Genomic DNA, 26,692 nt, shown 5'->3' with positions numbered 1-26,692 from the left:
TTCGAGATTATTTTAATGATTTGTGTCCTTTAACTCTTTTTTTGCTAGGAGACTAGATGACAACATTCGAACTGTCGTAAGAGGTCAAACAAATGTGGGACAGGATGGAAGGCAAGTAAGTAACATATTCCTCCATATTCATTACATCCTCTGATTTCTTCAAGACCCCACAACCAACTGACCAGAATATTGATCTGCCTGCTTACAGATCACTTCTTACTGATCTGTCCCATATACAGCAGGAAGCTTACACGACTCATCCCACTACTAGCAGAGATATGCTGCCCAGAGCAGCCATGAGCTGTCACTCAGCATCCCTTAGACCAGAAGCCGTACCTTGTAGCACAGCTCACCCAGGGCCAGGCTGAAAGGCACACTGAAATGAGAAAACGGAGGTTTCCTTGTCTTTCTGCTGGGTGTCAGGTATCTCTGAGCCTCCATTCTGCTCTTTCACTTTCTGATTTATTTCTGGTCGTGTTTTGTCTCCTGCTGTGATCCATCCACACTGAAGCTTCGTGCTCTCCGAGCATGTCCCGTGCTTTATGGACCTATGCTAGGATAGGTAAGTAAGTATGGGTAAGTGTTAGCCACTCAGTCGTGTCTGGCTCTTTGCGACCTCATGGACTGTAGCCTGCCAGGCTCCTCCGTCTGTGGAATTTTCCAGGCAAGAGTACTGGAGTGGATTGCCATTCCTTTCTCCAGGGGATCTTGACGACCCAGGGATCGAACCCTGGTCTCCTGCATCGTAGGCAGATTCTTTACCTCCTGAGCCACCAGTGCTTATGTTCTTCGTTTTGCCTAAAAGGCCCGTTCTCCTTTTTTTCTTCCAGTAGCTCCTTTCTGAAATCTTACCCAGCTCAGATACTACTTCTTTTATGAAATTTTCTGTTCTGTTCAACTGATATACCAAAGGAATCAGAATGTTAGAAATCCAAGTCCAGAGGGGACTTGAAACTCTTCTGGTCCACTCTTTTCATTTCATAGATGAGAAAGTTGATCCCAGCAGCCATCAGTTAGAGGTAGAGTCTTTGTGCCTACAAACTCCCACAGGGCCCTGGCCCCTGCTTTTCTGACGTACAGTGAACACATCTTGTCCCTTTGGCTAGTGTGTAAGCTCCTTGAAACCAGAACAGTATCTTTCTCATCTTGGCATTTCTCAGAATGCAAAGTCCACCTGCCATAACATTTTATTCAGCTGTATTAAATATTTGGTCTGTGGGAGATTATTTGTAAATAAACAAAAGCCCTCTACCAGAAGACATCACTGGGACCCGTGTGTGTGTCCCTTTAAAGATGTTTAAAGCTTAACTGGTGCTTGACTAGCCGCAGCTATCTACCATTTAAAATAATAACACTGCTGTTTAGCGTGTTTCCGCCTATATTTAGAAAGGCTCACCAGAAACCCTGAAATACTTCAGAGAGTCTCAGGTATTTACAGTTTTAAGAATGTGAAAATAAAGTGAATCATTCATCAGGACTTTTTGCTGGGTCATGCTGTGTAGATATTATACCTTTCAGTTATTTATGTTTTAACCTGTGATGACAAACAGGCGGTCTTGGAAAGGCAGGCCCTGAGGTAGATGGCCTGGAGGAGAGTCAGCCCTGTCCACCTTCACGTATTAATAGGTTGCTGCAGCAAGGCAGGTCATATTTCAGAGAGCAGCGCCACATTTTCAAGAATGTTTAGATAGCATTTCAATCTGTGATGGAATTTCGTGTTCGTCTCCTTAGAATCCAGACAGAAAGGAAGCCTGGGAGAAGTAATTGCTTTTCCTGTCATCCCCTCCATCTGTGTTTTCCAACAGTTTGTAATGCAAGCTGAAGGAAAGACTTTTTTTTTTTTTTCCCAGAGAGCTTTTGAGTCCTATCCTTGTCAACTCGTAGGGGTGAAAAAGCCTACTGTCCAGCCCCACTGGCCGGTGGTTTGCTGAAGAGAGGCTCCATCTGACTGGCACAGACTCAGGAGAATTACGGATGTTCCAAAACATTGGGCTTTATAGGTCAAGAGTCCTCGGTTCCCTCTTCCCTGGAACAGAGGAAAGTCTGCCCTCAGAAAACTTGTTTCCGAAGTTTCTAGGGAACACTCAGAAGGGGAGAACAGAAATGTGGACAAAAGGAAGTTTTCCTTTCATCCATTTCCTCTTGATTGTGCGCACCCAGGACAGATATGCTTTGTCATCTGTGTAAATAAGAAGAAAGTGTTGACTTCACATTCGTGGTATCTTCAAAGATGTCTTTTGCAGAAAAGGTCCTTCTGGAAAGCAGTGTTTTTGACTCCAAAATTATTTGTGGAGAGGAAGCGATTTAGAAATTGAAGACACAGTGAGGCAGTTTCTTTGGTTTCCTGAAATTTCTGAAACACCCACCTCCTGGTTAGCACTCTGCTGTGCGTGTTGGAGAGCCTTCCATGTCGACCACCTCCTAGGTGGGCGGACTTGAAGTGGTCTAGTCCATGACCTTTTCTAACCAGAATGTGCTCATATGAAGCTAATACAGAATTCTCCCAATTTTTATCTGTTGAAATCATCAGGCAAAAGCTTTAATTAAATACCCACATGTTTGAAACTTTGTGGATGAGATGAGTCAATACAGTAAGCACGTGAGCCGATATGCTTTGAAAGTTAACTTACACAGCTTCCCAAGAATTGAAATGGACAGCTTGAACAGAGGTAGAAAGAGAGGTGACTAGAGGAGTGGGTTAGAAGAAGAAAAAGTTGGCTTGTGAAATTTCTAGAGTAGCCAGACCTTGATCAGTTCCTAGTCAGCTCACTAAGAATCACCAAGAGAAGATCAGTCCCAGGTCTTCCTTCAGTCTCTTGTATGGAGCTTGGCTATAGTGTAACTATTGCACCAAAGCAAGACTAAGGTTTGGGAGGGGAAGAAAATTATTGCCATCTTCAGCTCTGCTCACTCAAACTTTGATTTGGAAGAAGCATATAAGATGATTGTAGAATCACCTCTCACACAGTTCAGGAATCCTTTCTATGACATCTCTGACATTTCATTGTGCTGCTTCTGCTTGGATACTTGCAGTGATGGGCAGCTCACTATTTTGTTATTCTGCAGGACCATTTGTTCCAGTTTTGTACAGCTTTAATTGTAAGAAGCTTCTTTTTTTTTTAATTTATTTATGTGGCTGCTCCAGATCTTAGTTGCAGCACACGAGATCTTCTGTCTTCATTGGGGCATGCAAGATCTTTAGTTGTAGCATGTGGAATCTAGTTCCTGACCACGGATCAAACCCAGGCCCCCTGCATTGAGAGCCTGGATTGTTAGCCACTGGGGTGTCCCCATCTCTTCTTGGATTTCAGGAAACTTTTGCCTTCAGTTCTCTGCTGGGTTCAGAGGAGTTTTGATTTTGCTTTATTTTTTTTCTTATTGTTAATTTAAGAGCAACACTCTTTCCAGCTTTCTGCATCCTAGGCAAAAGCACAGCTGACCAGTGGCTTTTAATGTAGTTTAGTATCAGAAGTTCAGTAATAAGATTTCAAATTCCACACTGCAACCAATCTTTAAGAATCTACCACTTTTCCTCAAAAAACTTAGATTTACCATATAAACCAGCAATATATCCAAAGAGAACACTAATTGAAAAAGATATTATGTACCTCAGTGTTCACAGCATTATTTACATAGCCAAGATATGGAAGCTACCTATGATATCCATCCATAGGTGAATGGATAAAGAAGATGTGAAATACACACACACACACACACTTGGAATACTACTCAGCCATGAAAAGAAGAATGACAAATTTGCCATTTGCAACATCATGGATAGACCCAGAGGATATTATATTTAGTGAAATAAGGGAGAAAAAGACAAGTACTGCATGTTATCACTTATATGTAGAGTCTAAAAAATAAATGAATGAATATAACAAAACAGAAACATACCTACAGACATAGTGGTTACCATAGCTCTCCACAGATATAGTGGGGAGAGAGAAAGGGAAGGGGAAAAAATGTGTGCGTGCTAAGTCACTTCAGTTGTGTCCGACTCTTTGCGACCCTGTGGACTGTAGGCTGCCAGGTTCTTCTGTGCATGGGATTCTCCAAGCAAGGATACTAGAGTGGGTTGCCATGTCCTCCTCCAGGGAGTCTTCCCAGGGGCAAAATAGAAATAAGGAATTAAGAGGAACAAACTACTTTGTGTAAAACAAGCAAGCTATAAGGATATAGTGTACAGCTCAGGGAATATAACCAATATTTTGTGGAGTATAATCTATAAAATTTCTGAGTCACTGTTATAGATGCTTGAAATTAACGTAATATTGTAAATCAGCTATACTTCAGTTTAAAAAAGAATCTACAGCTTTTCAAGTTTTGCTGTAGTTTCAAAAAGGATTATCCACAAGTACCTGAAAAGGATATTAAAATATTGCTTTCTTTTTTAACTGCCAATCTGTGTGGTGCCAGATTTTCATCATATTTTTCAACTAAAACAACACATCACAACAGATTCAATACAGAAGCATATATGAGAGTCCAACTGGTGTCTGTTAAAGTCTATACCAAAGATGCTTGCAGAGGTATAGAAATAGTGCCACCCTCTCAAATTTGTTTGGAGGAAATACAATTATTTTTCTTAAAAGCATATTATTTATATTAACATGTAATGGGTTTATTATTACTATTTTTTGAATGGATTAATAAATGTTTTTTAAATTTGTCAGTTTTAGTTTCCAATATGGTATGTATCCATAGTTGTAACCCACATAAACAAAATCTCTTTGGGATCCTCAGTAATATACTTGATAAGAGTATAAAGGGATCCTGAGATGTAAAAATTTTTAGAAATGCTCTTAATAGTATTTCAGTGTTCAGTAAGTAGGAATGACAGGCAATTTGTTCTTGATTTTAGTGACGGTGACTGTAGTTTGTATACTTGTTCATTCACTTATACAGAAAGTTAGTGCTTTCTCCATGGTGAGCTCTGTTCCAGGGACTGGATAATGCAGTGGGTCCTTCTCTAGAGGTGACACTGAATGTGACGGTCTCTCATTTCCAAATTTTGTGTGAAGGACATATCCTCATGACCTTGGTTCACTGACCCTGTTTGCCAGAAAGAGAGATGTTGAATTTTATTATATGCATTCCCTTCTTCTTCTTTTTAAATATTTGCATGCTTATTTGGCTATACCCAGTTGCAGTTGCGGCACACAGAATCTCTAGTTGCAGCATGGAAACTCGCAGTTGTGCATGTGGGATCTAGTTCCCCAACCAGGGGTTGAGCCCGAGCCCCCTGCGTAGGGAGAACAGAGCCCCCTTTCACTGGGCCGCCAGGGAAGTCCCCCTTGCATCTTCTTCAGATATGAGCATATGGTTTTTCCATTTGATGATTAGGTTAGTGTTGTTTTAAGTATTTAACCCTCCTTAAATACCTGCTGGATCATGGTGTTTTATCCTTTTTTGTTGAATTCTGGCATGCTTATCTTGGATTTGCATTCCTGTTCAAAAACTTCATTCCTTTTTCACAACTAAATAATATTCCATCACATGTACATAGCACATTTTGTTTATCCACTCATGTGTTCCTGGCCATGAACAATGCCATAATGAGCACTGACATACAAATATCTATTTGAGTCCCTGCTTTCAGTTCCTTACAGTACATACCCAGGTGTGGAATGGCTGGATCACATGGTGATTTTTTAATCATTTCAATATTTAATCTCTTTGGAAACATTTTTTCCATATTGTTCTGAACTTTAATAATATGTGTTTCCTCTTGACAAGCATATGTTCCTGTTTTGTTTTCATTTAATACATATAGACAGTGTGTTTCAGATTAGTTATAGGCTTAAGTTTTTGTGCTCGGTACCTAACAATTATGCTGCTACCCTCTTCAAAACAGAAAACTGCCAGGATGATTTCTTTTAGTTAGCATGTCCAGCAGTTGGACTATTTCCTTCCTGACCTTAGAAATACATCAAGTCCCACTTGTGTGCAACACGATTATTGAAAATGGTTTTAGGAAAATAGTATTGCCAAGAAGGAACACTGAAGTTTATTATTCTTCTGAGCCATCTCCATGTAAATTGGCACTCTTCAGGAGCCAAGAAAGAAGGTCAAGCATAGCTTTTGCCATCTGCTTGTTTCCATGTTAAGGGCAGTCACAGGTTTAAACTAGCGTCTCCACATCTAAAGAGGAAAATGCCATTCATCACAACCATAGCTGCTCTGGCTATTACCCAGGTTACTCTTACTTTTGACTGCTAGCTGTTAGTGATGGAAGGAAGATTCCATCCTTAGTCTCTTTGCCTATTAGAAAAATCGTAGTATAACTGCTGACAGGGTGAAGATTTCTGGATTTTAGATCCCTGACAGAAGTCATCCAGGTATGTTTGAACAATGAATGGGAATTTGAAACTCTGTTACTTCATGTAAGAACTTGACCTCCTTTTTCCCTCTCCCCTCTTTCATCCATGGAAATACAGAATTTAGAGCAGCATGAATTTGGTTCTTTGGTGGTTCTGTCAACATTTCCATTCATAAATCCCTGTTTTCAGGAGTCTGTAACATAGCTATAAAATTTTCTTTGCTCTAGTTTGGACTCCAAGGTCTCTGGAAGGAGATTAGTTTTGCAAAACCAGAGATAATGCCTTTTTAGTCTGTTTTGGTTTGGTGTTCTGTAGTTGTCTAAATCAAAGCTCTAAAATTCATATAGCATTGGATCACATGTCAGGATTTCTGGGTTTTGTTTCCATGTTATATTGTGGACCCTCTGAGCAGATGCCATGTTCACCTCTGTGTTATGTGACACCTAGAATTTGCATGGTGGGCAATCTACATTAGTGTCACTCTCATAACAGCTCCCAACCAGAGGAGGGTGTTTCTTCTAGAGATATACTTACTGACAGGTAAATCTGATGGTCCAAATGCCATCTTTTATAAAACAGAAGAGGTAAATTGAGGGAGTCTTTATTCCATCTCTGACCTAGTTACTGACCATTGTCTTCTTGTCACACTTCTGAATTTTCTTGTTCTTAGTCACATGACAGCAGTAGGGATAAATAGCCAACTGTTATTCATATGATAATATCACTTATGCTATGCCAGGAGCTACACTTTCTTTTTCATTGAATACTTGGAGATTCTGATATTTGGAGAATTGGGTTTCTCAGTTAGCATCGTGTGGTCCAGTTGCAGTACACTTGTCAGCCCTGTGGTTATTCAGATCTCTAGAAGGAAGAGGGTGGAAGCCTAGTATGTCATTCTTGATTGATTCACTATAAGCGAAGGCACATTTTGAGTTGCTTAGACAGAAGGTACATTTTGAAGGTACATTTTTTGTCTTAATCTGTAATGCTAATGTTTTATTACAAGATAACCTTGTTTATTTTGAGGAATTCCCTGGTAGTCCAGTGGTTAGGACTCGGCACTTTCACAGCCAGGGCCTGCTTTCACAGGTTCGATCCCTGGTCAGGAAACTAAGATCCCACAAGCTGTGTGGCCAAAAAAAACCTCCCCAAAACAAGTAAATATGTTTCTCTTACATTCTGCAAAATGTTGCATCAATTACTTCATCCTCACGAAGATGTGCATTAGGCCACCTAGATGTTACTCTCCCTGTTTTACAGATGCAGGAACAGGTTGACATCTGTTTTATGACTTGCCCCAAAGCACACTGGGTAAGCTATTAATAATAAGGGATTCAGATTTTTTTTTTGGCTGTGCCAGGTCTTCGTTGCAGCATGCGGGCCTCTCTAGTTGTGGCGTGCAGGCTCAGTAGTTGTGCCGCGAGGGCTTAGTTGCCCACAGTATGTGGAGTCCTAGTTCCCCAGCCAGAGATAGAACCCATATCCCTTGCATTGAAAAGCAGGTTCTTAATCATTGGACCACCAGGGAAGTCCCAGGGTCCAGATCTTCTGATCTGGCCATACCGGTGTGTACCAAATTCTCTTTTTTTAAACAGTGACAAATTTAAAAAACAGATTCGGGAACCACTTTTTCTCCACTGTGGAACCTGAAAAGTTAACTGGTTCACAGGGGAGTCCAAACAGTGACCGTGACTGTGGCCTCATTAACCATCTGGGCCCCTCTCAACATGAAGAAGCTGGGCTAAGAGAAGAGCTCCAGGCAGGCAGGGAGGGAGAACTGAGTGTTGACTGCTCACCTATGGTCCTGAGCACAGGGGATCCAATCCTGAGGGAAGTGGAACAGGAAGAGACAGTCTTCCAGATGAAACCTGCGGTGGTGGTGGTAGGAGGGGAGAGTAGCCTAAAGGGCTTTGGTACAGAAAGTGTGGAAGTGTTAGTCGTTAAGTCGTGTCTGACTCTTTGCAACCCCATGCACTGTAGCCTGCCAGGCTCCTCTGTCCATGGGATTCTCCAGGCAAGAATACTGGAACGGGTTGCCATGCCTTTCTCCAGAGATCTTCCCAACCCAGGGATTGAACCTGGGACTCCTGCATTGCAGGCAGATTCTTTACCATCTGAGCCACCTGGGAAGAAGGGAGCTATAAAAAAAATCAGCTGAAGGAACATCCAGAAGCCAACCCTGAATGAAGACCCATAGTATAGATGAGCATTTGTTACTCAGTGACTAGAATTAGATGTGATGGTAAAATATGGAGGATTTGAATTTAACTTAGCAACCGGGAAGTCCTAGCAGGAAGTAGTCCTTTGTTAAACCTGAGCAGATTGTTCCTTTAAATGTGCCGCATCTTCTAAAGTATTGAATTTCTGTACCTTTTGTTCAGCAAAAGGAGCTGAGACTCTTGTTTGAACTTTTCCTTCTCCAGCTGCATTTGGAGTTGCTGCTTTAAATGTGCTCATCCTCAGGGGTTACATTTCATCAAAGGAAGCTGTGCTTGAGTACATCCCCCACACCCCACTATTTCAGGGCAAACAGATTTTAAGTTACGGGCGATAACAGATATACGCAGAACTGTAAAATGTAAATGTTTAGTCTTGTTTGGGTACTGCTGAGTTTGTGTCCCAGCCCCATCTTAGGACTTTAACTTCTGGCTTGTTTCCTAAACACAATAAAAATGAACTCTTTAGTTCACATCTTTGGGGATGTGGTTTGCAGAAATCATAAATTAAAGTAACTTAGGTGGAACAGAGCCTTTTAACAAATAAGGTGAAAATTACTCCTTTTGCCCTTTACATTCTTTTGGTTCCCAAACTTGGAAAGAAATCTGTGCTTAAATAAAGCCCCTTTATACCCAGGGTTTCTGAATGGGCTGTAGAAGAATTTGTGTTAGCATCCAGTGCTTTGCCTCTGATGGGTGCCCATCTGGCATTTGACCGGGGCTGCCAGACCTGGAAGGTACCTGGTGTGTTCGAGGCCTCAGAGAATCGTGATGCTATGCACATGCAGCCATCCATGGCAGTGAGATTCCTGGAGTCTCTGCTCCTGTTTGGCACAATCTTGGGGCACAGGCTGCATTGTTTTTATTGCTGAGACTTTTTTAAAGCACCTCTCCTTCAGCTGGGGATGCTTTGTTTCCATAGCAACAGCTTTCAGTGGTGCCAGGCCAGCCAACAGTGTCAAAAGAAGAGCTATTCCATAAATTGAGGATACTTACCCCTAGATGTCTGCCTTTAGTGGATGTCCAGGGTCCCCCTATTTAGGCCTCATCAGATATGGTCGCCCTTTGCAGTGTTTTCATGGAATCCCTTGCTTTCCAAATGATTCTGGCATTTATACCTCTTTCTATTGGTCTCATCTTCTAGTTATTTCTGTTGATATTACTTATGTATCACACACAAGCTCTTTAAAGATACGTCCCCCATCTAGCAATCTTTTTCTCTCAGTATCTAGCTTTAGTATAGGCAGTTGGCGCTCACTTTTTATTGATGGGGTGAGCAAGAGATTGAAGTTTTCTTCCCCTGGAGAATGGCTCATTTGCAACATGGTTTGGTGAGACCACTCCCAGATCCTTGAGCCGCCTTTCTGTATGCCCTGCAGATGTTGGACTTAACCAGCCTACTTGCAAAGCTGTAAAATATGAGTCATCAGCCATTGTTCTTAGAGGGATAGTCTCATCTGAAATGTCACACTCCATCTGGGAAACCAGGGAATAATAATAATTACCATTAGTGAGCCCCATGGATGAACTGAGTCCTCTATCAGGATTCTCTGGGTGACAAAAGACAAAGTCCAGTTCAAACTGGCTTAGGTGAAAGGATCGCTTGGAAGGCTCTTTATTTATTTGGCTGGCTCCTGGTCTTAGTTGTGGCATGTGGGATCTACTTCCCTGACCAGGGATCAAACCCAGGGCCCCTGCACTAGGATTGTGGAGTCCTAGCCACTGGACCACCAGGGAAGTCCCTGGACGGCTAACTGTGTCCTGTTTTGAGCAGCCTGTGAAAGAATAGTGTTGCTGCCAGGCTTCTCAAACAACGGAAGGTGGCCCTGGAATACAGCCCTGGATCTTTCTGGGTCTGTCTCTCCAGGTGTCAGCTTCATCGTCTCTATCTGGAGACCAGCTACCATCTACCCTAATTTCACATCCTGGGGCTGCCTCCACCAGAGAGAGATGAACTTTGTTTCCCAATTCATTCTGGAAAATCACAGAAAAGTTCCAAGTGGCCCAGCTTGGGCCTGGTCTGCCTCTGGGACAGCCAACTCTGTTAGAACATAGAGGAAGACTCCCAGGAGGAAGGCAATGTACTGAGTGAACAGTACCCAAGGTGTTCACTGCTAAGCCCTGTTTTCCTTCCTGACAATTCTTTGGGTTGGGACTATTGTCCCTGTTCTGGGGATGATGAGTCTGCCTCTTAGATACTGTAGTTGAGTGGCTAGACAGAAATCACACAGTAAGTTGCAAGACTGGCATTTGAATCCTTGTCTGCTGGTTCAAGAACCCCTTGCTTTTTACTAATACTGTGTGTGGCCTTTCCAAACAATAGAAAGGGAACTGGCAGACATAAAGTTGAACAACAGAAATGATAGCAGAGTAAGTGGGAAAATATCATTTTCTTTCCAGTCACCTTGAACATTAGCCCTTTACTTTTTTTTCAGAGAACTTAAAGCCATTTCAGTTCTGAAAATGAGTAGCCTCTTCCTCCTTCCTGTGGTGGCAGCAAATGGGATCTCAGTTTTCAATCTTTGAAAGGCTGCCCGTGGACTCACAGGATAAAGGCAGTATAATTCTCTCAGAGAATGAACTGCAAAATTAGATGCATCTAGGAGCCAGAGGGAAGGTTAATTTCTCTTGGCATTTTCATTGGCTCAGATCCTCTCTGTCTACACAGGTGGCAGACAACAGTTCCAGGGGGTAAAAAAAAGAGGTGAAAAAAGAAGAAATCAGTGAGGTCTGTGCCAGGTTCCATGCTGCTTATCTTCCATGCACATGACCTGGCGAGGCTTAGGTAGACCATTCAGCATCTACTTCAGGAGGCAAGGAAAATTAAGAATAATGGTTACAGTCAATAATGCACAAAAGTACAGAGATAGCATAATTGATTCTGCTGAGTCTTCTAGGCCAGCTCAGTGGGTCGCCTTGAATCTCCCATTTGCAGAATCTCAGTCGGTAAAGAGGACGGCCACAGTCACTGCTTCCTAATAGCATCCTTGGATGCAGGCTGCAGCCACGCTCCAGTGCTCAGTTCAGAAACTCCGCTAAGGGTGAATTGAAAGCAGACATTTTGGGGTGATTAGTTCTGTTTTTAATCCACATACAGCCCGGAATGGAAAAGTAGCCACATTTTATTTTAACGAGTGTCTAGGGGCAGTGCCAGAATCATTCTTTCAGCACGTTTCCTCATTAGCTAGGTATAAAAGCATTTTAGGGTCATTTAAAAGTAAAGTCTTGACCTTCTGTAGGTCCTAGGATATTTCCAACTACAAATCACTCCTCCTCCAGGGTGATTGATTATTAGATATCAAATATTAGGGTAGGTGTTGAGAATGGACTTGCTTGATGGAGTGAATACTTCAGAAGAACCTTTTGGACTCTGGAAAATGAATTATATTAAATTTCCTCGACTTCAGTACATTGTTATAACAAGCAAAAATATTCCAGTCTGAAAACAAAAAAAATCTGGCAGACAGTTTATCTTTCTTTAAGACTGTGAAATGTAAGATGGTGTGAGTCTTACTTCTTCAGTGAAAAAGTGGTACCTTAAGCAGAGACAGTTCTGGTAGGACGCCATATGGAGAAGAAGAGAGAAATAGAGACAGAAACCCTTTCTCTGAGAAAGGACTGTGGAAACTTCTTCAGACCTGAGATCAAAGCATAGGATGTGGCCCTTCTTGCCTTTCCTTTCACTGAATGTCATGTGTCTTAGGGGATTTGGGTAGAGAACACTTTGGCTTTAATCCCATCAGTGCATCCTTAGACCATGACATGACCAACAAAATCACAGAATTGGATGCAGGCTGTGCCACAAAAAAGTGAGTCTTTTTTGATGGGCACTTGCCGGCAGGGGCCTCTGTAGTGCTTTCTCACACAATGGCCGAACACTGTTTAGAAGGTCCAGTAGGTTTAGAATTTACTCACTTCTGGCAGCATTGGGGGCCTTAGACTTTACATTAGCCAAATAGATAACAGTTACAGAAAGTGGAATGCTGTGGTTTTGAACCACTGCTTACAGTGGTGCCTGGAGTTAGGGAGGGCTGTGCTCATCCAGAGCAGTAACTCAGCACTGCTGCTCTTCTGAGAAGTACCTCATGGAGTTTGTAATCTGTTGGCAAATATTTGTCAAGTTCTAACTGTGCTCCAGCTTTGGTTAGATGCTGTAGTAGAGGTGAAAGTAATGAAAGTTATTTGCTCAGTTGTGTCGGACTCTTTGCAACCCCATGGACTGTAGCCTGCTGGGCCTATCTTTCCATGGGATTCTCCAGGCAAGAATACTGGAATGGGTAGCTATTCTCTTCTCCAGGGGATTTTTCCAACCCAGGGATCGAACCCAGGTCTTCTCCATTACAGGAAGATTCTTTACCATCTGAACCACCAGGGAAGCCCTTAGTTGAGGTGACGCTTTGTTACCAGAGTCACTTTGGAGAGTGAGAAGGGGCTACTGGTAATTATACTCAGATAGTCCTTCTCTTCTGTGATTGTCCTGTTACCCACCCTTCCATCTACTTCCCTATCAATTTCTCCTCTTCTTGTTTTCTCTCTTATCTTCTCATCTCAAAAGCTTTATGAAAAAAATAGTTAAACCAGGAGTTAGCAAGCTTTTTCTGTTAAGGACCAGGTAGTAAATGTTTTAGATTTTATGTATCATTTGGTCTCTGACAGATACCCATCCATGCTATCGTGTGGTGTAAGTAGCCACAGGTAGAACCTAAATGAAAGGGATTAGTATGATCCAAGCCAACACTGTTTACAAAAACAGGTGTGGCAGACTAGATTTTGCCCTGAGGTGTCATTTGCTGGCCCCTGCTCTCATACACACTGCCTCCACTTTGTCACACCACTGTCCACTTCTGTTCCCTTGACTCCACTGAAACTGTTCCTGTCATGGTCATCAGTGACTTCCCTGGTGTTCAATTTGGTAGCAGTCTTCCCTCCTAATCTTACATGAATTTTCTCATATGGAAACACAAAAGACTCCGAACAGCCAAAGCAATCTTGAGAAAGAAAGATGAAGTTGAAGGAATCAGGCTCCGTGACTTCAGACTATACTACAAAGCAACAGCAATCAAAACAGTATGGCACTGGGACAAAAACAGATCATTTATTACTTTTTCACATTTTAATTTTGTTAGAACTTGATTTTGGTTTGTCATCATCTTAGGATCTCTAATGTTGGGCAGTATGGCAGTCAGCACTGCTCAACAGAATCTTGTATCCTGGTTTTGAGGAAGTGAATATTAGAAATGAAGAAGAGAATTTCTAGAAGGGGTGGGGAGGTGCAGTAGATGAGCATGGATTCACTGGGACCGTGGCTGAGGATAGGAAGTGTCCGACAGTGGGCAGGCCTAGAGGTGGTAAGTGAGAGGGAAGAATAGTATGTATGTATGTATGTATCTATCCGTAGCTGCAAACATACATTTGCCCAGGCTGGCCATAATCCCTGGAAATAGACCTAGTTAGTATCTGTGCAGTTTTTTTACACCTATTATGTCGTTGAATCCTCCCAACAACACTGGAAGTAGGTTGCATTGTTACCACTTTGCAGATAAAGAAACTGATCCCCAGAGAGGTTGTCTAGCTGGTATGTGACAGCACAGGGAGGCCTCAGACACCTGCCTTCTGGCTGGAAAGTGGCGGGATCTCTCATTGCTTCACAGCTGTTTTGGGAGTGTTGAATCTGGGAGTGAGGAAGGCAGGATGGTGGGAAGCAGAGAGGACACAGTTGCTGAGTGAGGCATCCTTTCGGAAGGGAATGGGGTTGAGGGGCTGCTCAGGGAGACCCAGTTCCATTCCATCACCCATTTGGACTGGCTACTCCTCTTCAGGTAACATTTCCCAAATTGCAGATACCAATGCCAATTGTTCTGAGACCAAACTGTCCGATGATTAAAACACCTTAGTCCAGACGGCAGACATGACCAATATAAAAGCTCCTTTGCTCCCCAGCCTTGGTAGATACAAGTTCAGTGATCCAGCAGAGCAGATGCACACTCTGCCTGCCCCAGGAGGTGGTATGAACAGCTGTTTATTCAAATAGCATCACCTCAGTCTTGGCAACAAACAGTAAAAGGAAGCTGAGACATGGTCTCACGCAGCAGCTCGGCATTCCTCATCCCCAGCCTGAAACCCCTGCCGATCCCAGAGGTGGAAGGTCAGAAGAGACCTCTATCGGGGCTGAGCCACACTGGGTGAGATATTCCAGAAGGAGGAAGTAGTCCCAGCATCAGCACAAGCAGCCTGCCGGAAGCCAGGGAAGGACGGGGAGACATAGTCCCTCCTTCCAGCCAGGGAGGAATTACCTGCCCAGGAAGCTGCCGTAAGTTTGCTTTTTGAGGATGTTTTTCAGCAAAAAGGAAAATGTGTTAGTTTGTAGTCCAGAGGCAGCTCTACCTCTGGCTTCTGCTGAAGGCAAAGGTTCAAATCTGTCAGGGCTTTTGTCTTCCTGCCTACATCACAGCTTTGCTGTCCTCTTTCCTCTGTCAGGGTGTTCTTCTCTGGGAGGCTGGCTGTTTGTCCCATGCAGGCATGGATGGCCACACACAGACTTACTGCATTTCTAAAGGGCTCAGGAGGCCCTGTTAAGACAGGCCACCCTTAAATCCAAAAGAAATGAACTGTGTTCAATGAAATAAAGCTTGAGTTCTTCAGGCCACTGCCTCCTTCACCAGCATGTGTGTTCTACTAGTGTGCAATTAGGCACCTTCTCCACTTCCCAGATGTTCCTTCCCAGACTCGCACAATTGCTGCTGTGGGTTGTAATGCTTTTCATGGGTGTTGTCTTCGTCGGGTTTTATTTCAGTGGAAACATTTGGCTCACCATTAGCTTTCTCTGTCCCTTTGTAGCTTCTTTGATTTCTATGTGGGGCACCTAGAAATGTCTTTAAGGTTGGCCACAGTTCTGGAGTCCCCATGCACAGCTGTGATTTTTTTTTTTTTTGAAGGCTCCATCTTCTGAAACTTCCAAAATCTGGAGCATCTCCTACCCTCAACTTAGAGCCACCTCTGTGGCTTTTGAAGGTTACCGTATATGTATGCACATGCACACACGCAGATGTGTGTTCCTGTTTATTTGTTGTCATCAGTATGTGTAGTGTTCACTGAGATAGAGGGAAATAGTGTAGTTTTTAAACTAAAACTTTATGATTCAACTTGGCAAGAACCCTGAATGTTTATCTGCCTATATCCAAATGTTGGACTCCCTTTGTCTCTGCTGCCCGGGACTCAGGTGAAATCGTCGACACAAATGCAATGAAGCAAGAGAGCTTTAGGCATTTTCTTCTGAGGCTCCACTTGATCACAGTGTAGGGACTAGTGCTGCCTTGTATTTCATTTATTCCTCTCATTCTAGGCGCTTGAAGAGGCCCAGAAAGCGATTCAGCAGCTCTTTGGAAAAATCAAAGATATCAAAGACAAAGCAGAAAAATCGGAGCAAATGGTGAGTTGAGGTTTCCTCCTGACATTTTTGCACCAGCGGAGGAAGTTGACTTGTCATCCAGTCGTGTGATGGTTAATAGACTTGTTCTCCCCTCTTGCCACCAACCACACCCGATGTCTCCAACTCCAGCCCTGGGAGGACACGCCACACCCATTCAGGAGGAGCCACGAGACACATAGTGACTCACCCTCCCTGCTGCCCGGCATCTGCAGCCCTCTCTTTAAGTAGGGAAAGTTCTCTTCTTCTCCTTCCCCAAAATAGTTTCCTAGTCACTTTGGATTTCTCTCTCGAGCATTTGTTTGCATCACCCATTTCTCAGTTCAGATGTACGACATGTGATACCACTTGAAAACTGGACCTGGATCTGGGGAGTGGGCTGCATCCCACTGGTGAGACGCCCTGAGTGGTTTAAGGTCTCCCTTTACCAGTGGTGCCCTCCGGGAATGTGTTCATCTGCTGACCGAGGGGCCCACCAGTTTTTTCCACTCTAAATAGGAAGAATAACTACCTACAAAGGAATTTGTCAGAGGATCACAGAGCATAGTACTGGGATAGTATTAGTTGTTTAATGAATGAAAGCCATTATTAGTGTCATTTTCTCCCTCCTACTCATTTTGGTCACACAGACTCCTAAACCTTCACAAACTTCTCTCCCTATGTCTTATAATAATCCACTCGGGAACAGGCCCAAGGTCACACTCCCAAGGATCCAGCACTTCTTGTCAGCGGCCATTCGGCAGGGTTGGGCAGGGTATGGAATGTGGGTGGGGCAGGCCCAGCTTCAGTGGTGGGCATGGGGGGGCAGTTTGATATCATTAGTGAGCAGCATAGCCTCTGACATCAGACCACCTGCCTTCAGATCCACCCTCTCTCCTGACTCCCTGTGGGCCTCAAACAAGTTATTGATATTTACCCTCTCAGTACCTCTGTTTCCTCACTGTGAAGTGGAGGTGATAGTTGTGCATACATCATGTGATTGTTGGGATTCAGTGAGCACTTAGGATTCTGCTCTGCTGGGAGCAACAAGCACCTGAGGAGGAGTAGAATGGGACGGATTCTTGAGATGAGGCAAAGGAAGAATGTTCAGAATTTAATGACTGATTAGTGACACAGAGGTGAGAAGAGTCACAGATGATGCTGACTTTTAACATAGTAGTTAAAGACCCCTGATGCTTGCAGTGGAGCTAAGGAACCCAGGAAGAGAGGCAGGGATTTTTTTTTTTTTTTGGTGGGAAGGAAAATGATGATTTATTTCAGTGTTGGAAGGGAGTGATCCAAATAGGGCCACACTCCTATATCCTATCTATTCTTGATCTTCTTTTCCCCCAAACTTACTTATTTAGTAAACACATGATAGATTTTTTACCCCACAGACCCTGCAATAGAAACAGAGACATTTTGGTAGCCTGAGGGTCATATAGAGAGCAGACTTGATGGGGCAAGTCTCTGGAAAGAGACCTTTTCCTGCTAAGATCCAGTGAGCCTTGCAGGATTGTGAGTGTGGAACTGAGCTATTCAGGTCATGAACCTGTACTTTGTAGCTTCACCAAGGGTGATCAAACTAAAAAATCAGATCACATGATCTTAACTCACTGGGCTTTTTCACTTTTAATGGGGGATCTATGTTTCTAGCAACTAGAATGTTTGTGCCTGCTATCCTTTCCTCCAGGTGTCAAAGAACCTGGGAAACCAAATTGCTCTTCAGAAAATTTCTTGGTCAGCATGGACTCGGACAATTTAGTGGAGAAGTCTGCCTAGGTGTTAATAAAGTTGGAGAATTATTCCCATCTCACTACTGAATGTTCTTTTCTAGTGACTGAAATACATTATGTTGGCCAAAAATTTCATTAGAATTTTTCTAGACAATCTTATGAAAAAGCGAATAAACTTTTTGGCCAACCCAGTACTAACATTCCCAGCTACAATGTTTTTCTCTTGGACTCCCCCCACCACACCACCACCATCAACTCTATTGGAATTTTACTCCCTCAATTGCCTTCTGTCTCCCTGAAGACTCTCCTCTTATGATACTATGTTAAGCTTATTTTGCATGGGTTACATTTTAGTCTTGTTGAGATTCCAGAAGAAATTTTTCTTTGTGGAGACTGGACAATGAACCCTAGTTCCATGAATAAAGAACATCTCAATAGAATTAGCCGACTCACACTATCCATTTTGTACCAAACCTAGTCGCCCCATTGCCAGAAGGTAATGTCCTTGTGGCAGTGTACGTTCCTGACCTTGTTCAGGAGGAGATCCACTGTCCTCGGCTCCTGGACCCCGTGTGCTCCACACTCAGTTACTATTAGGATCACACCATTTGGGGTGAAGAATAAAGTTCATCTCATTCTCACAACTGAGGATTTTGTAGCTCCGGGTAAAGTCTGCTGAAAAAATGCCAAATTAAATGTAAACGGGCTGATTGGAAATTATTTTGGGTCTGCATTGGGAAAACACCTGTGTTTTCTCCAAGGGCTAACTCGAGGTGTGTTTGTCCTTATTTTGTTTGCATTACTTTCTTGTGAGGCCACTTCCAGATGGATTGACTTCCATCTTAACCGTCCTCCTTTTTCTCCTGTGGTTTTGCACCATTTAGGTGAAGGAAATCACCCGCGACATTAAGCAGTTAGATCATGCCAAACGCCACCTGACCACCTCGATCACGACGCTGAACCACCTGCACATGCTGGCTGGCGGCGTGGATTCCCTCGAGTAAGCATGTAGGCGGTCTGTCCGAGGTCCACGGGAGATGAATGAGTCACAGAGGAAACGGCATCGTAGGTTTATTTACTTCTCAGCCAGCAGAGTCTCCCCACTCTGCCTCACTTCCTACAAATCGGTCTCAGATGTTGAGACACCGCTTTTGTTTTGTGCCCTCAGGTGCTCAACATCTAACAAACACCTGAGACTTTGAGGTGACTAAAGGGGACCTGGAATGCTTGTGGAGAATGACTGCAAGAACACGGGTCATTTCCATGTGATAGAGCTCTACCTTGGAGGTTGACAGGAGACATAGGGCTGCGTAGTCACACACCCCAACCTCTGCCTCAGCAAGTTTTCCTACTGGTCTTGGGCTGAGTTTCACTGGCATTGAGGTGCCTAATGAAAACAGATCCTTGATTGATCATTCAGCCCACTTTACTTATTTTCAACCCACTTATTCAAAGACCGAAGCTTCTCTTTTGGCTTGTAAAGCATCTGTAGGGAATGGTATATGAGAACATGAGTAGTAGTATTAAAAGGAGGAGCTGGTTACTGACCACAAGGAAGCAGCCCCAAAAGGCCTCCTTTACCAGCAAGATTCTGACCTTCCCGTTTGCTGCTGTGGTCTCTCCCAAACTAAGAATTCCCCTGGTCCCAGCCTCAACATAATCTTATGGGTGGGCAGAGAAAGAGCACCTTCCTAGAAATATAGACACAGTATCCAAAGTCTGGATGAATAGGGTGCAGGCTCTTCCTGGTCTCTCCCTGATGTCGCATGGGCTTCAACGATCCCTGGACTGTTCTCCTAGTGACTGGAAGAGCAGTGTCCTCATCCCTTTCTCCTGGTGCTCCGTGCTTTCCACCAAACCAGCAGACCAGGCTGCAGTAGCCACATAACTCCTTGGCTTGAACTTGATCCAGTCTCTAAGTGCTTCATAAGGGAAGTCATAAATTATACCTTTAATTAAAAAACCCAACCCTAATGAAAACTTTAGATCTGATAGTTTGTTCCTTTCTTGCTGTAACTGTTGATATTATCAGCATCCTTTTATTTAAGCTTCATTAACCTTAGCACTAGGAAAACTAAACATACCTAAACATTCACAGAGTTGCTTAATCTTGGCTTAAAATCTACAGATTTGAGTTCATGTGTAAGTGCATATAAATGCTCTTTGTTGTATCCTGGGAAGATGTGTTCGGTTTGCTCAAATGCCATAACTGTCAAGTAATAACATCCTTGCCCCTGTTCTCTGTCAAAAGCCAGCTATTCCGTAATACACAACCTAAATCCCAATCCGTAGTCTTCCCAGATTCCCCTCCCCCAACCCAGTGAGACTTCATCCCTCACACAGTCTTGTATCTTCCAGAGCACACAGCTTGGACTTCTGTTTAGAGCTGCATTCATCCTACTTGGTACTACTTAAATGCCCTTGTCACTCTCCCTGACTTGCTCATGTCCCTTTATGGATTTGAACTTGGTGCTATTTTTTTTTCCTCCCCCAGTGTGTAGGACTATATATATTCAGTGCTCAGGAATGCTTATTATTATAATTGAGTTGCTGTCTACTTTAGAGCCCAGACTAGGTTGATCCGTATCTGTATCTTGTGTCCTTAGTGTTTTTCTAGAACCCTCAACTTCCTGTTTCCTTGCAGAGCCATGACCAGGCGAAGGCAGTACGGAGAAGTTGCTAATCTTCTTCAGGGCGTAATGAATGTTCTGGAGCACTTCCACAAATATATGGGCATTCCACAGATCCGGCAGCTTTCTGAAAGGTAAAATCTCGTTGGAGAAAATGATCTTCCCTTTTAAGAAAAGATGGTGCTAGGAAGTGCTTAAGCGCTCAGCTCAGGAAGTTCAGTGTGGAATCTCACTGTGGGAGGAGGCTCAGAGGTCACCTGACCTGCCGTTCTCTGATGTGGATGTTCCCTCTGTGTCCACCCTACCAGCTCCTAACCATGTCATCTAAAGCTCCCTGCATCAGGTAGTTGCTGGCCTGTCTCACAGGAGTGGCTGCTGACATCTCTCAGCTGCCCAGGGCTCTGTTTGTTAGGGAAACCCTTCTAGTTGTCTGTTTCCTTGTAAAAAGTCAACACAATCCAGGACTCAGTGGCTGACGACAACAGTTACTTCACTCATGCAATCTAGCCTGGCCCAGCAGGGACAGTTCATCTCTGCTCCATGCAGGATCAGCCGGGGTCGCTCCAGGAGGGGCTGGAGGGGCCACTGATTTACTCTCATGGCTGACGGATTGGTGCTTGCCGTCGGCTGGGACCTCAGCCGGGTGGTCCTCCCTAGGCTGATTGGGCTTCCCCCAGGTGAAGTGGCGCTGGGACCCAGGAAGGAGCACCCTCAAGATGCTCTAAGAACCAGGTCTTAGAAGTCACATAACGTCACTTCTGTGATCACCTGGCCTTCAGAATTCAAGAAGAAGGAACATGGCCACCCCCACCCCCAATGGGAGGAGTGTCAAAGTCACACTGGTATAAAGAGCACATGGGAGGAGAGACTGCTGTGGCAGTCTTTGCAAATACAGCCTGCCCTTGAACTTCAGAGGTAACAAAATGATGACTTAACCTCTTTAGATTTGTTCTTTTCTTCCTATTCTATTGAGTTTTGACACCAGATTCAGAGCCAATAGAAAGAAAGGCCGATGCTAAAAGAGAAAGAAGATGAGGATCTAAAGGAAGATTTGGAGTGGGGAATTTAATGCCTTGTCTGTTTAAAGTAGCAGCAGGAAAAATACTAAGAAGACCCGAGACAGTCACAATTGATGGATCCTAACCCTTTTTTTTGCTACAAAGAAGAAACAAAGAGGCCAGTACTCAGCAGGAACCATCCTTTTCAACTCCGCTTTCTGATAAGATTTGATGGCTACAGGCCTCTTTTTTTCCCCTAAGTTTCTTTATTTTTAATTATATAAGTAATACACATGTACGTTTTCTTTATTAAAAAAAAGTCAATATACAGATGAAACTTAAGTCCTCTTTAGTACCTGACATCCCACTGCTACCCAGAGAGATAGTTACTATTATCAGTTTAATGCTCATCCTCCAGATTTTTTTTTTCTGTGCATTTAAATAGATCTTTAGTTTTAGATTATGGGTTTATTTTGCTTTGTTTTGTTTTAAATAAATGATCTCATACCATATGCTTCATTCTGAAACTTTCTTTTTGTTTTTAACCTGAGTGTATTTTAGAGGTTTTACCACATCAGTGTATACAAACCTAACTCATTCTCTTTAACTGATGCATAGAGTTCTATAGTATAACATACCACAGCTTATTTAACCATTTTCATATCACTAGACTGTTTGTTTCTGATTTGAAAAATACACTCCTTACACATCTGCAATTTGTCTACAATAAATTCTGGGTAATAGGTCACATGCATTTAAAATTTCAGTAACTGCTGTTCCTTTACCCTCCAAAGTGGCTTAATTTATTTATAGGGCCATCTGAACAGTGTGTGAGTACCCATTTCCCCATATGTTCAGCCACACTTGATTTGGTTAATTTTCCTTTTCATTTATCTGATGGATAAAAAATGGTACCTAATTCCTTTCATTTTCATTTCTCTGGCAACTAGTGAAATTAGTTTTTTCATTTGACTACTAGTCATTTGCATTTTCCTCTGTGAGATGCCAGTATGTATCCTTTGCCTGTTTGTCTATTGAGTTACTTGTGTGCTGTGCTTAGTCGCTCAGCCATGTCCAACTCTTTGTGACCGCATGGACCGTAGCCTGCCAGGCTGCTCCGTCCATGGGGATTCGCCAGGCAAGAATACTGGAATGGGTTTCCATGCCTTCCTTCAGGGGATCTTCCCAGCCCAGGGATCCAACCCAGGTCTCCTGCATTGTAGGCAGATTCTTTACTGTCTAAGCCACCTTATCCCTTCCTTAATTAATCTGTAGGAATTCTCTATATGTTCTGGATACTAATCCTTTGTCAGATCTGCCGGATTTTTTTTTTTTGAATATTTATTTTATTTGGCTACATCTGGTCTTAGTTGCGTCATACAGGATCTTTTCTTGCAGCACTTGGGCTTCAGTAAGTTGCCCCTTGGCATGTGAGATCTTCGTTCCCCAACCAGGGATCGAACCTGCATCTCCTGCATTGCAAGGCAGATTCTTAACCACTGGACCATCAGGGAAGTCCCAGATCTTACCTGCAGAAACCATCTAGGTGTGTCACCTGTTTTCAATCCAGATCTTTGTCCTTTCAGTCTCTTCAATAGTAATTGGTCTATTCAAGGTACCTATTTCTTGATCTCTTTAAAAATTGTATTGAAATATACATTGCATTAAAGTTTACCATTTTAATCATTTTTCACTGTATAGTTTCATAGCGTTAAGTATACATTCAGGCTTCCCCAGTGGCTCAGTGCTAAAGAATCCATCTGCAACGCAGGAGATGCATGTTCGATCCTTGGGTCGGAAAGATTCCCTGGAGGAGGGCATGGCAACCCATCCAGTATTCTTGTCTGGAGAATCTCATGGACAGAGGAGCTTGGTAGACTACAGTCCATAGGGTCACAAAGAGTTGGACATGACTGAAGCAATTGAGCATGCAAGCATACATTCACATTATTGTACAACCATTCCTTAAAGCTTTTGATTACCCCAGATAGAAGCTCTGTATCCATTAAATAATAGCACTCATTACCTCTTCTTCCACACCTCTGGTCACCTCTGGTCAATTTTCTGTCTGTGAATTTGCCTCTTCTGGGTACCTCATGTGGGTGGACTCAAACAATTTGTGTCCAGCTTATTTCAGTCAAACACGACTGAGCAACTGAACTGAACTATTTCAGTTAGCATGTTTTCAGATTCATCTGTGTTTTATCATTTATCCGAATTTTGTTCCTTTTTAAGGCTGAGTACTTCATTGTACGTAGAGACTACATTTTGTTTGTCCATTCACCTGTTGTTGGACAGCTGAGTTGCTTCCACCTCATGGCTGTTGTAGGATAGACAAAGGCAGTCTATCATCTGGCGTTCATTGTTGCCTGGAAAAAAGCTGAAGGCCATCTCATTCTTACTCCTTTATAAGATAATCTATTTTTGTTTCATTTTTATTTTCTTCTGGAAGCATTTGAGATTTGGCGGTGGGAGAATTAGGAATTTTACTAGGACATGGATCTCCTTTCATTCATGTTGCTTTGTACTTAATGGTATGGTTAATCTGAAGATTCATGAGTTCCTTAAATTCTGAGACACTGTTTTCTTTTATCTCTCTTTGTGCTCTGTCCTCTATGTTTTCTCTTTGTGGAATCCCTTGGATTCCACTTCTGGATCTGCTGCTGTGTTTCTTAATTTTTAAAAATATATTTATTAATTTATTTAATAAATTAAATAAAACTGTTCCAGGTCTTAGTTGTGGCATGAGGATCTTTAAACTGGGACACGTGGGATCTTTAGCTGTGGCATGTGAGCTCTTAGATGCAGTACGTGGGATCTAGTTTCCTGACCAGGGATTGAAACCAGGCCCTCCTTTAATTTTTTTTAATGCTTTATATCTTTTTGTCCTGTTAAGCTGAATTCCTCAACTCAACTTTCCTTTTTAAATTTGTTCTTCAGTGGTGCCCGTTCTGTTATTTGGCCTAGCTGTTGAGTTTTTATTTTAACAATCCAACTTTAATCTTCAGGGTATCTAGTTAATTCTTTTTCATGGGCATAGTATCAATCTTAAACCTCTCAGGGAACATAAATTATACAGGTTCTAAAGTTCTGAGTTGCCTGCTCTGTTTCTCTGTGCTCTAAGGTCTTCAGTTCGTTGAGTATAATGACTTTCTTGGTGTTCGCATGTTTGGTGATGTCTAGCGGAACGCTCATTTTTGGCTGTGAGATTCTCTGTCTGCCTGATCAGAGATGCTGTCTTACTGCCCCCTGCTCATGAGGGGGTAGGTGGGATATGCCACTTGGCTATATGTGCTGCAGACCGTGCTTCTCGGGTGAGGTGGGGCTGAAGCTGGGGGAGCCACCAGGGAGGCTGTGCTGGTAGCTGATCTCCTGGGCCCGTGAGTCCCTGATCTGCCTGTGTGTTGTCAGCCCTGTGGACTCCGCTGGGTTGCTCAGACCCACAGCCACTCCTGACCTGATCACTCAGGGATGGGGTGAGACCTGGCACTGGCTTAGTTGTTTCTCTTGCAGGAGCCCAACATCCCCCTGGCAGGTGCCATGAGCCACCCTCCCGCTCCTGGTATCCACTCCCCTCGTGTCCTTCATCTTTTCTAAATTTATTTAATTTGGCTGTTCTGGGTCTTCGTTGCTGCTCATGGGCTTTCTCTACTTGTGACCAGCGGGGACTACTCTAGTTGTAGTGTGTGGATTTCTCACTGTAGTGGCTTCCCTTGTTGCGGAGCGTAGACTCTAGGCACTTGGGCTCAGTAGTTACAGCTCCTGGGCTTCAGCGAGCTGCAGGCTTAGTTGCCCCGGGCATGTGGGATCTTCTTGGACCAGGGGTCGAAATGGTGTCCCCTACATTGCAGGGCTGATGCTTAACCACTGGACCACCAGGGAAGCCCATGTCCTTCATCTTTGAGAAGCCATTTTGGCAGAGGTTTCCTTCTTCAGTCCTGTCCTACCAGAGTTTCTAATCTACCTCTCCTTTTCTTGCCCAGTTCTGGATTCTTATTAAACTCTTTTCATTATTTCAGAGAATCTGGGGCAGGAAGGGGAGGAGTAATACCTCATGCTCAGGGTGCCATCTTAGAATGGAAATGCCAAGGAACTGTTAAGGAGTGTCGGAACAGAGCTTGGCAAAGTACTCGGGAAATCACCACCCTTCCCTTCCTCCTTCCTAATCCCATCACACTCAGAACTGGCTGATTGCCGTGTCAACCTGGGGATGCAAAGCAGCCAAGAGAGCAGACAAACGGGACCTTATGAGCTGCAGGAAGGACGGAAGCTCAGATGGAGAAGGCAGAGTTGCTCTGTTGGAGGGTGGGGGGCTGTAGGGGGTAGACAGCATCACCGCCTCTCACCCTCCTGATAATCCAAAGTTGATCTCTTTTCCCATTCACTTATTCTTCTCTTCATTTATCTAATAGATACTGACCACACACTTTCTAGATCTCAGGCCCTGTGCTGGGGTCCTGAGGGCATGAGGTAAAAAACACATACTCTTTGCCTTCAAAGGGCTCACCATTATTGTGAGAGACACTGATAGAGATGGATATAACAAAACTAGTCCATGCTGTCTGGGGACAGCAGGGTCTCAGAAGAGGGACTGAGAGACTCAACCTTCAGGAGCTGAGGGTCAAGAAGTATTAAATTTTAATCTGACCTTAAAAGAATGGGTGAGATCTGGGGACTTCCCTGACAATCCAGTGGCTAAGACACCATGGTTTCATTGCAGGAGGTGCGGGTTTGATCCCTGTTTAAGGAACTAAGATCCCACATGGCATGGGGTGTGGCCGAAACAAAAAGTAGGACCTTACTACCAGGACAAGAAGAGAGAGGGGGAAAAATAGAGAACATCGGGGTTCGTGGAGAGTGAAAGTCTGTCTCCGTAGGCAGAGTCAGATCATAGATGCCTTGCTAAAGAATCTGCTCTACATTCATTTTGTGGACGATGAAAGATTTTAAGCAGGAAGAGACATGGTCTTGTTTGTATTTTGTAAAAAGTCTTGTCAGTTATAGTTACAAGAGACTGGAGGTTGGTCTATGTTCTGGGTTAGAAAAAGATAAAGACCCTTCCATGACAGTGACCATGAGGTTGAGGAGGTGGCATGGTTGCATGGGATGGGCACTGCTGATAGCAGGAATGTGGTAGAACTGAATTTTATTTATGTTATAAGAAAGCATATAGGGAAAAACAAGAGAATGCACTCTTTGAGGAATTCTTGCCTTTTAATATTTTTTTTCCTCCAAAGAAGTTATTTTATAAATTGCAGAAACTTTGTGATCACTGCTCTAATGACACTCTCCTTAAAAGATAACTTTCTATCAGTTTAGTTCGGTGCCCCAGCTATTCATTATCATGTAGGATTGCTGCGAACACAGGAGGATTTACTTTTCTT

General features: G+C 43.3%; 1 protein-coding gene across 13 annotated transcripts in view; it reads left to right on the top strand.

Annotated features, from left to right (window-relative positions):
- VPS53 (VPS53 subunit of GARP complex) overlaps window positions 1-26,692 on the top strand; it is a 160,757-nt gene that overhangs the window by 28,273 nt on the left and 105,792 nt on the right. For 9 of the 13 annotated variants that reach the window (XM_081580151.1, XM_081580158.1, XM_081580154.1 and 6 more), the window contains 4 exons: window positions 49-115; window positions 15,882-15,968; window positions 18,565-18,680; window positions 20,325-20,444. In XM_081580151.1, coding sequence (XP_081436277.1) covers window positions 49-115; window positions 15,882-15,968; window positions 18,565-18,680; window positions 20,325-20,444 — 390 coding nt within the window. The remainder of the gene's footprint in view (window positions 1-48; window positions 116-15,881; window positions 15,969-18,564; window positions 18,681-20,324; window positions 20,445-26,692) is intronic. The other 4 variants (XM_081580159.1, XM_081580157.1, XM_081580156.1 and 1 more) reach the window with 2 other exon arrangements.

The sequence above is a fragment of the Giraffa tippelskirchi genome, chromosome 3, assembly GCF_054371585.1.
Source record: "Giraffa tippelskirchi isolate mGirTip1 chromosome 3, T2T-mGirTip1v1.2.pri, whole genome shotgun sequence".
In the NCBI taxonomy this organism is placed as follows: domain Eukaryota; kingdom Metazoa; phylum Chordata; class Mammalia; order Artiodactyla; family Giraffidae; genus Giraffa; species Giraffa tippelskirchi.
The sequence above is the reverse complement of the archived record's forward strand: the minus strand, read 5'-3'. Positions and strand labels throughout refer to the sequence as shown.